At 42.9% G+C, this 12,497-nt stretch overlaps 2 protein-coding genes across 2 annotated transcripts in view; one reads left to right on the top strand and one right to left on the bottom strand.

Moving 5' to 3' along the window:
- Positions 1-2,564, top strand: part of LMNTD2 (lamin tail domain containing 2) — a 37,759-nt gene extending 35,195 nt beyond the window's left edge. Inside the window, exons 12-13 of the mRNA XM_044426072.1 lie at positions 70-155; positions 2,418-2,564. Coding sequence (XP_044282007.1) covers positions 70-155; positions 2,418-2,564 — 233 coding nt within the window. The remainder of the gene's footprint in view (positions 1-69; positions 156-2,417) is intronic.
- A 2,375-nt stretch (positions 2,565-4,939) lies between these two features.
- Positions 4,940-12,497, bottom strand: part of LRRC56 (leucine rich repeat containing 56) — a 42,105-nt gene continuing 34,547 nt past the window's right edge. The window contains 5 exon segments of the mRNA XM_044426071.1: positions 4,940-5,132; positions 6,861-7,227; positions 9,018-9,205; positions 10,550-10,680; positions 12,412-12,476. Coding sequence (XP_044282006.1) covers positions 4,940-5,132; positions 6,861-7,227; positions 9,018-9,205; positions 10,550-10,680; positions 12,412-12,476 — 944 coding nt within the window.

Raw genomic sequence — 12,497 nt, 5'->3', positions numbered from 1 at the left:
TGGGAGAGTTTTAGACCCCTTCTGTACTTTGGATGAGCTCATGAACTCTGCATTTATTGTTCCTGGCAGTGAAGGCAAGCCCTTCTTCAAGCAGTGATGAAGAATATTTTAGTTTGCAGTCATTGGAACCCCAATATGAGGAACCAGAAACTCGAGTAAGTAAAGTCATTTAGTAAAACACACACATACACAGAGGATACTAGCAGCCTCTTCAAACTTGGGCATGCTGTGTTGGTTGCGCTCTCACGCTCTGTTTCCCTTCTCTTCTCTGAATTTGTGGTCCCTTGGGGAAATGACGAGATCTGGAGATGCAATCTCATGATTATCATCATGAAGTGCTAAATTCCTCTTAGCATCTGCCTCTCTAATTGAAGAAACCAGACTTCGATGGCTTCTGTTCCAATTCCAAACTTCATCTTCACAGTGTTCTAGAATAATCAAGCTGATAATAAAGGGAAGCCCCTTTATTAGAAAGGGAGAAAGAAGCAAAGGTACATGACCAAAATCCCTAAATGACAACACTGTCTCACTGGAACAACACTGATAAGCAAGTCCCATCTGAAAAGCCTTCCTTTCAGTTCTGAGCTCTAACTGTGGCACTCTCTTTCCCTTTTCTCCTATTTGCTCTTAGATAAATATCTGTGTATCTACTTAAATAAGCATTTGATCATGTGCAGCAAATCCCATTAACTCCAAAACAGTTTGAAAAGCATCCCTGCATCATGGTCTCTTACAAGCAGGAGCAGAGGGAATGCTTAGTAGCATTATTTGATGGTAGCGTTTGACTAGATCAAGGGACTCTGCTGTGAGTAACAAGAGCAGAATTGGTTATGGAAGAGGAATACCCTCTTCCTTTCTCCCTGGGTGGTGGTGCCAGATTTTAACTGTGGGGTGCACCACAGCTAATGCTACTCATGCAAATACGACCACAGAGGTGTTTTACACTGGAGGGCAGAAAACACAAGCACACACAGACACATGTCCACATTATGCAAGAGTAATGGACCTTTCTGTCATTAAGTAAGTTAAAGCTAGTTGTACCTACTATAATTTCCAATCTTCCTACACATTTGCTAATTCAAGTCACTCAGTTAAGTCAGTGTTTGCTGGCTGAAACGACTTGCTGTGGCAACCATCTCCAACAGATAAACGAGCTCACCAATCTTGCGCATTTGCAGGCTCTGGGTAATTTCCTTTATTTTTTATTAATTTAAGAGAAGGCTTCCTGCTATTGCATTCTGTCATTTATGCAAGCCTGCAAGTCATATCAAAACTGACTCTGAGAGTGCTGCCATGTAATACATCTTTTTCAGGAGCCTTGAAAAAGGGATTTAACAGGAAAACATGAGAAAACCCATGCAGAATCAAACCAAAGGTCTATCTAGGCCAGCATTCTGTTCCCATAGTAGCCAACGAGCGATCTGTGGGAAACTCACAAGTAGGTCATGAGAGGGTCACTTCCCCAGCAACTGGCATACAGAGACACACCTTGACAAATTGCAGGTTGAACTGCAGCTTGTGGTTATATGTGCATACAGAATGACAAATTAACTATGTGTTATTAACCATAAACAACCTACAAAGGGAACCCATGATAACAACATGAGTTCTTTGGTTGCGATCTGTGTGCTTTTTAAACCATGGGTTGTCATTGTGTATGAACTCAATCATGGGTTGTTTCACCAGGCTGTAGAGACAGCAGGTAAGAGTAGTAAAAATCTCCAACTTTTTTACATGTCAGTACTGCAGTGCTGCAAAACCAGTTGGCCTCCAGAGAGGGAACAGGCAGAGAGGAAAAACAACCCAGGGATTGAGAAAACAAAGCATGGTTTATTCAATCATTTGTCAGGCAAACCCTAGCTAGGGTAGCAAATCATGGTTTAAATAACAATAGGTTATGTGTTATGTGTGAACCAGGTCCTGTTGTCTCTCTCCAAATGCCTCTCATGTGTGGGTTTTCCGCTATGGCTGTTAGGCCTCTTTGACTGGCTATTGTTTTATCATATGGTCAAGACCTATTTCTATCCCATCCTATTTGAATAATTGGAAACAAATTCACCATCATCAGCTTAGGGTGATTCAGTCAGTTCTTGTCAACGTTCCACAGCTAGGTGGCACGTGGTACACTAAAGACAAAATTGTCATTGTTAAGCTTTAGTGGAAGAATGCCTTGGCTTTGGTGTTTCTCTGCCTGCACAGTTAGGATTTTACTATCACTGTAAGAAAATACCTTTTTCACAGGTTAAATAAATGGCATTTAGTTTCTTAATGTGTACTTGGCTAACTAGATTGGATACATTTGCTTCCAACCTCTGCCGGAGGCCTACTCTCAACTCTGTAATTCCACTTTATTAAATCCAATGGGCCAATCACATATCTGCTTTTAATGTTGATACCTTTTTTGACCTTTTCTTCAGGAGTTCAGGACTACGTTGGATACTACGCTTCCCTTGGTGTCGCTGATAGGGCAAAAGAGCGCTCGCTCAAAGTATGGCTTCAAGTACATGACTCACCTTCCTACCACCACTGATCTGCATTTAAGGCGCTACTGCCCTGCCAGATGACATGCTGGTGAACAGCAGCAAAGGGAGTTTGTGTGACTTCTTGAAATACACAATGCAACCACAGTACTTGTCTGACTGGTCCCCTTACTTTTATGAGTTGCAGCTCCCATTCTGAGGTGCCTATTTATCTTGAAAGGTGGACGTACCACACAAAAAGTGAGGAAAAAGGTGTTAGTGGGCAGAGAACACTGGCTCTGAACTGTTCACAGTGGTGTTGGGCTCAAAAGAGTCGTTGCTTTGGTAGGCAAATGGGGACTGGGCAATAATTAAACTAAACATGTCTTTAAACAGGGTGGTGTTATGTTTAAATGTAAAGACCTAGCTCCAGAGTCAATGTAATGAGTAGTGAGTAGTACTGCTGGAATAATGACTAGGTCAGTTCCCATTGATTCCAGTGGATCTACTCTAAGCATGACTAAATCTGGATCCCATCTACAAAATACTTTCTGTTGCATCTAGTTTTACCCCAAGGTAGTACATGCAATATCAAGTGTCAGACTTCTTTATCTGCTCCCCCTACCACCATTTATATAGAGAGAGACAGAATATTAATCATGGCTGGAAAGTAGAAGAATAAATTAAAGGAGGAAACTGGTTTAAATGGTACATCTGTTCATGAGGCTAGTCTTCCACACTGCCTGTGAGCAACCATTCTATGAAGTCTGCTCCGGTTCCTATGTAGACATGGCATTCCATTTGCTGTGGATATTAATAGCACCCCTCTTTCCTATCGCAAGGAGAGACGAGAAGGCACACTTCTTGGTAGGAGTTCCCCAAAGCTTCATTTTTGGGGTGAGGCGCTGCCGGTGCCGCCAATGTTTTGGAATGCATTTGAAGATTTTGACTGAATCTTGGTGGTGCCATTTTTGGTTCTATGCAGAATCCTCTAGCATGTTTTTGAAAAGGCCTGCTCCTGGGAAAATCTCTAGTATTCGTTTTTTGAAAAGCCAACTAGGAAGAAGTGGCCTATACCTTGGGTTACTGCATACCCCATGTATTCTAAACAGAAAATATCTAAGTTTTTGCTAATTACACTGTTTGGTTTCAAAATATCCCCAGCAGTTCTGCACAATCACCTACCTGAAACTCAGTCTGCACAAAGTATTTGTTATACTCACAAGCAGTCCCAACTGTCCCTGGGATCTGTGCAGATAAAAATACAAGACATACTTGGCCATTACATATATAGCTAACACCAATTCCCATGATTATGGTAGGGTTTTTCCCCTAGTTGCTATAATTGGAAAATATTGCAGCTGGCCCCATAAGCGAATTGTTGGTTCACAGCATGATGTTATCCATCTGCCTACATACCTGGGATCCAGTGAGATTGCTTGCCTTGACAAGGGCTAGTTATGTGAAGCCACCCAGATTACAGCATTTCACAGTTGCAATCAGAGCACTTCACATCATAGTCAAATAATGTTACTAAAAAGCCTCCCCACCCAACTGTTCGCTTTGATATATTTTTTTACAAAGCTTTTATCTGAAACTGATCTAGAAAAAAGTTACATAACATTTCATTACAAGTGCATTATTTTTAAAAAGGCATGAAGAGATGAGGTAGATGAGAGATTTAGGGGAACCTTCCACTAATGCAGAGGTATTTAGTACAGTCATCTGGCTTGGAGAAAACTCAACCCACCCACTTAGGTACATCTGTATAACAGCAGTTCTGGATGAGAGCCACGAGTTGTTTCCCAGCACAAAAAGCTCCCCAAAGAACTCTCTCTGAGCCATTCAGTAACTCCCTGTTGAAATGGATGAATCCAAGCAAGAGGGACTAGTTTCACATCAATGAGGAACTGAGGTTAACACTTAAATCAAGGAATGTTCTGCAAGTGAAACTCCTCTCCAAAGAGAAAGGAAAGTAGACTCAGTCCTGTCCTAAGACAGTTGCAGCTACACAGGTTTCCCAGTCTGCTGGGCTCCTCACTTGTAGGAATGCATCCCTCTGATAGTGGGCTGGCACATGAGTAGCTGCAGCTGGATGCTGGAGGGAATGTGGACCGATCGCCTACACCAGCTTCCCACCAGTTGAGTCAAGTGCCCTGATTCATGGGGCTGCTTAACCATAATGTGTGCAGTCACATGAAGGAGAGAAGTGGCACAAGCTCTATTTCTCTTTCCTTACAGAGGCTGCTAAAATAGTTGATATGGGGAGTTGCAGAGTCTCTTTTTCCAGGTGCTGTCTTGCTTGAGGTAAATTGTTTCTCTAAACTGCTCTGCTTGCCTAGAAGCCTGCTTATATTTTGTGCTCCGGATGAATCAGAGAAACCAGTCTGTGCTGTTCATAGAAAGCTGAGACGCACAGAAAGCAGCCGAGGGCTTCTGTGACTTGGCAGCAACGTATGCACAGCTGCTCGGGGCATTTCCTACAGTCTGGGAGTCTTGCTTTGAGCTGTCATTGAGATATCCGGCCTGTTTGGCAAGCTCTGCAGGGCAGCCCTGGCGGTCAGAGGGCGGACCACATTCAACACTGCAAATCTTTCTGGTGTTTTTGTGCACGGACGAACAACAGGTTGATGGGTGTTGATCATCTTGGGGAGGGTTCTGTCCATGATGGCTCTGAAGAAAAGAAACACCACAGTACAGTGAGTTGGCACAAGTATTTTCGAGAGACCAAACTGGCATTTCTCCATTTTCCCAAGGAGCCCCTGCACTGGATGCCACAAAGAGGAAGAGCATTTCTATTTGTCTTGGCCTTCATATGGGGAATGTAAGCTGTTCAGCTGTAGTGTATGGAATATAGTGGTGAGGAAGAATAGATTTGAATGGAGAGCAGTTAGACCAGAGAGTTATCAGTGGGTGGGAATAGAGGTCTAAGGGATGGAAAAGAGAAGGAAGCACAATGGCTATTATCTAGGATAATTAGGCTAGAATTATCTAAGATGCCCAATACCATGGGCAAAGTCTTCCTGAAAGTCATGCTAAGGCCAGTTCTGTGCAGATGGATTTGTGATGACTTTTTGGAGAGGCAAATGCAATCTCTACATGCACGCACACATACTTAATGCCACTTCATGTAGGCGAGGCTGAGGTTTATACCACTCTGTACAGCAGATACAGGTCTATTTCCAAAACTCTCTTCCCATGCCAAGCACCACCATTCTGCCATCAACTGCGGCAGACATATTTCTCTGCTTGCATTACAGCATTAGGTGCTGCTGAAGATAGAGTGCGTGTGGAGCAGGGATGCGAAAATGCACAATGTTACTATGTCACATCACAGATACATGAAGCATGTCATAGGCAGGAAAAGGAAAGAGTGACACAGAGAGTTTATTTGGAGACAGCTCAGTGTCTCATGTGACCTCTAGACAGTCCTGACAGATGGCACTGAAAACACATTCTGGAACGCTGTCCTGCTTCAAATGAAAAATTTGACCAACCACAGCCGAGCATGAGATGACTGCTCTCTAAAACTTTAGAGATGAGAAATACAATTTTTTTCCAATACAATTCAACAAGCATGTTTGCTGGAGCAAAATTAGTTATACTCACACCTGCTTTAGAGGAGGCGGCCACTGAAAGGTTCCCAAAAAAAGCACTACAGGAAGGGTGGAAAGAAATGCACATCCCTGCCAGAAAAAACTCTTTCCACCTGCCAGTTGCTGAGGGACTGCAGGAGTGACTCGAAGTCCTCTGCTGTTGGCTGGAGAACTTACGGTATCCAGCAGCCCCACCTCTAGCTAAGCAAAAACACCCAAAAGGGAAGCCCAGCCTGGGTTCAACTGGATGTGTATGCCTATTTGCAACACACCACTTCCTCCTGGCACCGCCAGTTTGATCCTCCCTCTTCTGATCTTTCCCCCTGAAGCTCCTTATTCCCCTGTGCATCCTCTCTTTTTCGTTTGTAAGCTTTGGGACAGGGCCTGGGTCTCACTTTCATTTGTGTACGGTGCTTGTCCCCAGCCCCATGCTTATGGGAGACCATTTTTGTCCGAAAGGATAGATGGGAGTATAATCAATAATGAATATACAAAAGAGAAATGCATACTGGGCATGCTACAAAAATGCAGCTAATCTTAGGTACAAGTTGCCTAAACGTTTCTTAGAAATTTCTAGTTTCAGAAGGGCAACATCATTTAAAATCAAAAGGCAGTAAGCAAATCGGGAAAGTATCAATACATTTTAGCCACCCAAAGGTAGGCATGCTTAAGCTGCCACAAGTAGACTCAAAGCATGCGTGACTCAGACCTAAATAACAGATTTGAACCAGCCTCTATCACATGCAAGGTTTTTTTTCTGTTTGCCTTAGCAATCCCGTTGAAATAGTTGCCTAAGTAGCCAGACCTGTTGTTTGTTGGTCCAAATGCTGCTGGCCCTGAAATGGGTCTCCGGGACTGCTTGCTGTCAGTGCTACAAGTCCTGTGCCTCTGTCTCAAGGACGACGCGTTAGACAGGGGATCTGATCTTCTGTGGAGACTCAGAGCAGCAGTCTTCTCAACCATGTGTTGCATGGCGTCCCTGGTCACAGGTAATGGAGACTGTGGCTTCAGCTGAACGGCTTTTTTTGAATTGGCTACTTTCAGCCGTCTGGTTCTGGCAACTCCAGCTGCCATACCCTGCACAGATGCAGGCGAGGGAGATTTTGGTGGGGAGGGCATGAGACAGTGTTTTACAGCTGTAGGCAGAACATTTTCTTGGATGAGTGAGGAATCTGAAATGCAAGGGGAGAGACACACCAGTTGAGGAGCAGAGCAGCTCCCTCAGTGTAAGAAAGTAAGCCAAGAACTGCTGTGGTGGGTTCTAAATTAGGAAATCTTGCTCTTAACTACAGAGGCTTGAACTCCTGCTTATTTAAGTGTGAAGCATTACAAATCTCTGAAGGACAGACAGTAAAATCCTAAGCTTGTTTAATCAGAAGTGAGCCTAACTAATTTCAAATGATTTTTTAGCTTCATTCCTACTTGGATGAGTGGAGCCTTGCCAGAGATATCCATGCCCTGGTAACTTCTCACTTGAATTACTGTAATGCCCTTTATGTGGGGCTGCCTTTGAAAAACGGTCCAGATACTCCAACTAATCCAGAACAGAGCAGCTTGGCTTTTGACAAGGACTGGATCTTGTGAACATATTAAACCAGTCCTCCATCAGCTACACTTGCTGCCTGTTGTACTCCAGGCCCAATTCAAAGTGTTGACATTAAACATAGAAACAGAGTGAGTCAGAAGGGGTCTACTGGACCATCTAGTCTGACCCCCGGCTCCAGCCAGCTCCACTCATGACATGCCTAATATACAAACCCCTAAATGTCTTGGGGCCAGGATATCTGAGGGAACACCTTTCTCCATATATCCCTTCCGTATCACTAAGATCTTTGGCAGAGGCTGTTCTCTGTGAGCCATTCCCCAATGAAGTGCGGTGGGGAATGGCTAGGAGAAGGGTCTTCTCTGGGACTGCACTTCATTTGTGGAACACTCTTTCCAAGGAAGTGTGCCTGGTGCCATTGCTGCTGGCATTTGGTGCCAGGTAAAGACATTTTTATTCGATTAGGTATTTTAGCAACTGTTGGTTTTAACAGTGTTTTAATTTCTTCTACTGCATGCCTTGCTGTGATTTTTGCTGATTTTGTTCTGGCCCTTTGCAGTACAGCCTGGACTGTGTCTCCCTGTCCTTTTTGAACCTCTTTCCAGGGGGATGGGCAGAGAAAACTGAATATTGCCAACCAACTTTTTGATGCTAGTGTTCTTTCTTGGAGCAACGGGAATGCACCCCGTTGTGCAGATTTGAACTGGAGACCTTTTGATCTACCAGCCCAGCAGCACAGCAGTTTAAACCACTGCGCCACCTGCAGTCCCGTTCCTGATGCTAGTGTGACTCTATTCAAGTATCTTGAATAGGAAGTCAGGCAAAATCAAGTCCTTCATTTTTATTAGATATTAAAATTCCTGTGTGTAGTGCACCTTGGGAGGAAATAGCTGACAAGAGAGTTTAAGGCCACACACATATTTCTGACATGGAAAACTGAGATTTTCCAAAGGGAAAAAAAGGGGGGGGGAGTCATGAAAGGAGCTCATGAGAAGATCAAAACTACTTCTTTGATAACCATTTTGCACTGCTTTAAATGGTGCTTTGCATGTATTTAGAGATTAGAAACTTTCCCTCAGTATCAGTTCAGCACAAAAATATTAATGGAACCCTAAAACAAAAACAAAAAACAAGGAACTCTGGCAAGGTTATACCCTCCTCCTACAGCGATCCCACCAGCCACTCAGATTTGTCAATTGTTTTCTCTGATACGGTTTTTTGAAAGCTGCACACCCTGCCTTTCAAATATTAAATGCCCGATGATCTTATGATATATTTTTAAAATGATAAGCAGGAAAATGACCAACCTATTCTACTCCCTAGCAGATATTGCATATTCAGTTTGACAGTGGGCTTCCGCCATTGTGACTATCTTCACAACACACCCATCCATTTATAATTGGGATAAGAGTTCTTTACCTGAAGATGACTGAGGATGATGGAACTGACAGGAGGAATCTAATGATGTGGTTTTCAGGATGTCCTCCTGAGGGGCTTCTTGCATATCTTCATCACTGTTGTCGCTCAGGCTATGGCTTTCTGCCTTGTAACTATATCTTCTTGTTAGTACCTGAGGGGAATTTGCCCTTTGGAGGGCTTGAAGGTGCCTGCCAGGGGTTTTATGCATTTAGATTTCCATTGCGCCCTATTTCTAGCAAATATTGCAAAATATTTAAAAACCAAAACACAGTGCATTGCATATCAGTATCTTTCGATCAAGATACATAATGACCGTACCTAAGCAAGAATAAAAATCCCCCAAATCCCGAAACTCCCGCATGAGCATTAATTCTAGCTAGAGGTGAGGTCCCAAGGCAAATCTAACTCTTACAGTACATATAAACACCGTTGAACTTTGGGCTTTTGCAAGACTGTCTTAGGAAGAAATGGCACAAATAGGAAGCTGCCTGCCTCCAGGAGTTCTGTGACTCCCTTCTGTGAACTGCTCAGTTGGGCCTCCTTTTGCACTGCATTACAGAAGCAAGTAAAGATGAACATGCTTTCTTCTGCTTTTGGAAGTTAGCCCAATTATATGTTTTCATTGTTTTAGCACTGATACTGATTTTTAGTCCTAAATTTTAAAATGTGTTGACAGTTCTCTAGACTGCTTTCTAAAGCAACTGAGACATTTCGTAAATCTATCCATACAATGAGGATACAGCCCTCTGTGCAAGACCCTGATGCACACATATGGTGAGTGCATAATACCAGAGTTTCTCACATGGTGCATGAATGTTACATGGAGTATTTGAAACAATTCTCCCTGGAGTATCCACTTGTACATTCCATCCAGCTCGCAAGTGATGGCTCTTGTGCTGGCAACGCTATTTACCGCTGTCACCACTGAGAATCATCGAAGGCATTAATGTGAACAGTGTGGTCTCCTGGGGATTTTGTTCACATGACCTTTTTTTCTTCTTTCAATCTGTGAAATAAGCATCGACTTTCCCACCCACAGAAGAAATGACTTGGCTTAAAGGTGAAAATCGATTCTGTTAAAAGATTACATCTGCATTTACGCATGACTGGCAATTCTGCAGTCTTGCCACAAGATGGCCAAACTGTTTGTTTTATGCCTGTGAGCAAGGGTAAAAAGCTAAACTCTTGTTTTACTCACAGATAATTCAGAGTGAGTTCCTCAAAGAAAGAAGTATTCTTGGTGGGGAAACTTATTTTCCGTCTCTACTCTCTTAAGATTTGTGCATTTTTTCGATGATCAAGGAGACAATGTATGATCCCTTCCTTCTATCACAAATGTTACATAAGTGACATAAACTGGACAATAAACTAGTTGTTTCTCCCCTTAGAGATTGTATAGAATACTATACCATGCAAGCCATTTTATGAATGAGAATTCCATATAGGGAGGATAAAGGCACTCATTCTTTTATCTAGACAAGTTCATTTGACACTAAAAGCTCCTAAATTAGAGACTAAATCTGAATCCTTACCGGTAATGTTGTTCTTTCAAGACCTTAAGTTCAGCAAAGATATCCTCCCCATTTGTATAAACAGTGTCTTCAGAGTCAGAGGAATCTTCTAATGGATGACATGGTGGCTGGAACAAGGTCATTACTGCAGACTACAATAGTAGTGGAATTATTTCAGAATGCACCTGTTATTCACCGAAAACTGTTGATGTTCACTTTAGAGTCCCAAATGGCTTGGGACCAGAATATCTAAACACACATCTCTTCCTGCACGTACCTGCTCAGACCCTTAGGTCATCTTCACAGGCCCTCTCAGGGCACCCCTGCCAAAGGAAGCTTTGGCCTTTTCAGTGGAGCCACCTTACTTGTTGAATAAACTCTGCAAAGAGACTAATCTGACTTTTGCGTTGTTGTTTGGCACCAGGCAAAGATCTTTGTTTTCTTCCAGGTGTTTTACAGACCTATTTTTATTAATTCCTGTACTGTTTCACCATATTGCATTTATTGTTTTGCATTTTATACTTTAACTTCATTTAAAATGGAATTTTAGTTTTTTAATTGGTTGTAATCCACCCAGCAGACATTAGTTATTGGGTAGATTGGAAATGTACTACATAAATAAAATAACAGTCTTAAGGATCAGGGATTGTGGTATGCGATTTGCACAACTTAATTTCTCTCTCAGCCATTTTCTTACTTAAGAGAAATCTGCACAGCATGCCCAGTGCACACCGTATCCCAGACCATTGTGTTGTGCCACAGAGAGTGTGTGGGGAGATGGATCAGTGAACTATGGAAAGTTAAAAGAAAAGAAAGGCTATGCAACTTCTCTGTCCGAACACATCTGTGGCTTGCCTCCATCATCCCTGGGCATTCCTCTAGGAACGTCTATCTATCCATCCATCCATCCATCTCTCTATCAGAAGCAGGGTTCCCCTGTATGTGCCTCCCTGCAGAGAGTTCCTGCTAGCTTTCCAATGGGTTCTCAGTGAGTCTATGTGTGCAAGTTCTTTGTACAGAGGGGAAGGGTCCACTTCAAGTACAACAGGGTCAAAACCCAAGAACAGGTTATTGTGATAAACTAACAAAAGACTCGTCATTACAACAAGAGGGTAATATACATATATGGAGGACATATATGCAAGAGCCAGAGTAGGTTATGTGTTGCTGATCTGTGTGTGCGCACACACATGTTTAGCACACTTTTGAGTGTTCTGAGCACATGATGCTCTCCTCATGAAACCCCTGTTGCAGACCAGGTTGCCACTCACTATGGGTGGGACAGACCCCTTTGTTACAGCAGCCTCCCTATGCACGAGGCTGTATTTTCTCCATAAAAGTGGATAAAAACATTAATCTCTATGGGAGAAAGTCAAAGGAGGCACTGAAGAGCCTTTTGGGGGGATAGGATATATGCTCCCTGCCCTAATGACCTCTGTATCTGGTGTGCGTGTGCGGAGGGGGGAAGCTTTCTTAGCTTCCAGTTGTTTCAGAGAGCAACCATGTAATTTTTCTCAAAGAAAACAATAGGAAGCATTTGATTTTGCTTTTACATGTATACTTCTGTCTAGATTCTAGTCTTCACTGAGATTCAAACAGGTAGAGATGCCTGCTAGTTCCCAGTGGTCCCCATCTATCACCTCATCAACAAACAAGGTTCTGCACAACCTTTGCAATTCTGGAAACAGACTGTACAGCTGTGTTCTCCTAAACTTTACTTATTCTGATAATGCTTCTGTACAGACAGCAGAAATCTACAGAATTCTGTTGGGCTCTTAGTTTTTCCACCTTTAGAGTGCATGTCACATTGACTTGCTCAAGTGCCTCCCCAACCCACCTGCCCAAATGCTGAAAAGCAATAATATGTATAAAAGAAAATGTACACTTAGTTTTTGTCTCCTTGCATGAAGAGCCTTGATAGGGTTCCCACATATAACTCTACTGACACCTGCCAAGAAAAGAAAAGAAA

This window comes from Varanus komodoensis, unplaced genomic scaffold (genome assembly GCF_004798865.1).
Source record: "Varanus komodoensis strain SLA01 unplaced genomic scaffold, ASM479886v1 scaffold16, whole genome shotgun sequence".
Taxonomy (NCBI): domain Eukaryota; kingdom Metazoa; phylum Chordata; class Lepidosauria; order Squamata; family Varanidae; genus Varanus; species Varanus komodoensis.
The sequence above is the reverse complement of the archived record's forward strand: the minus strand, read 5'-3'. Positions and strand labels throughout refer to the sequence as shown.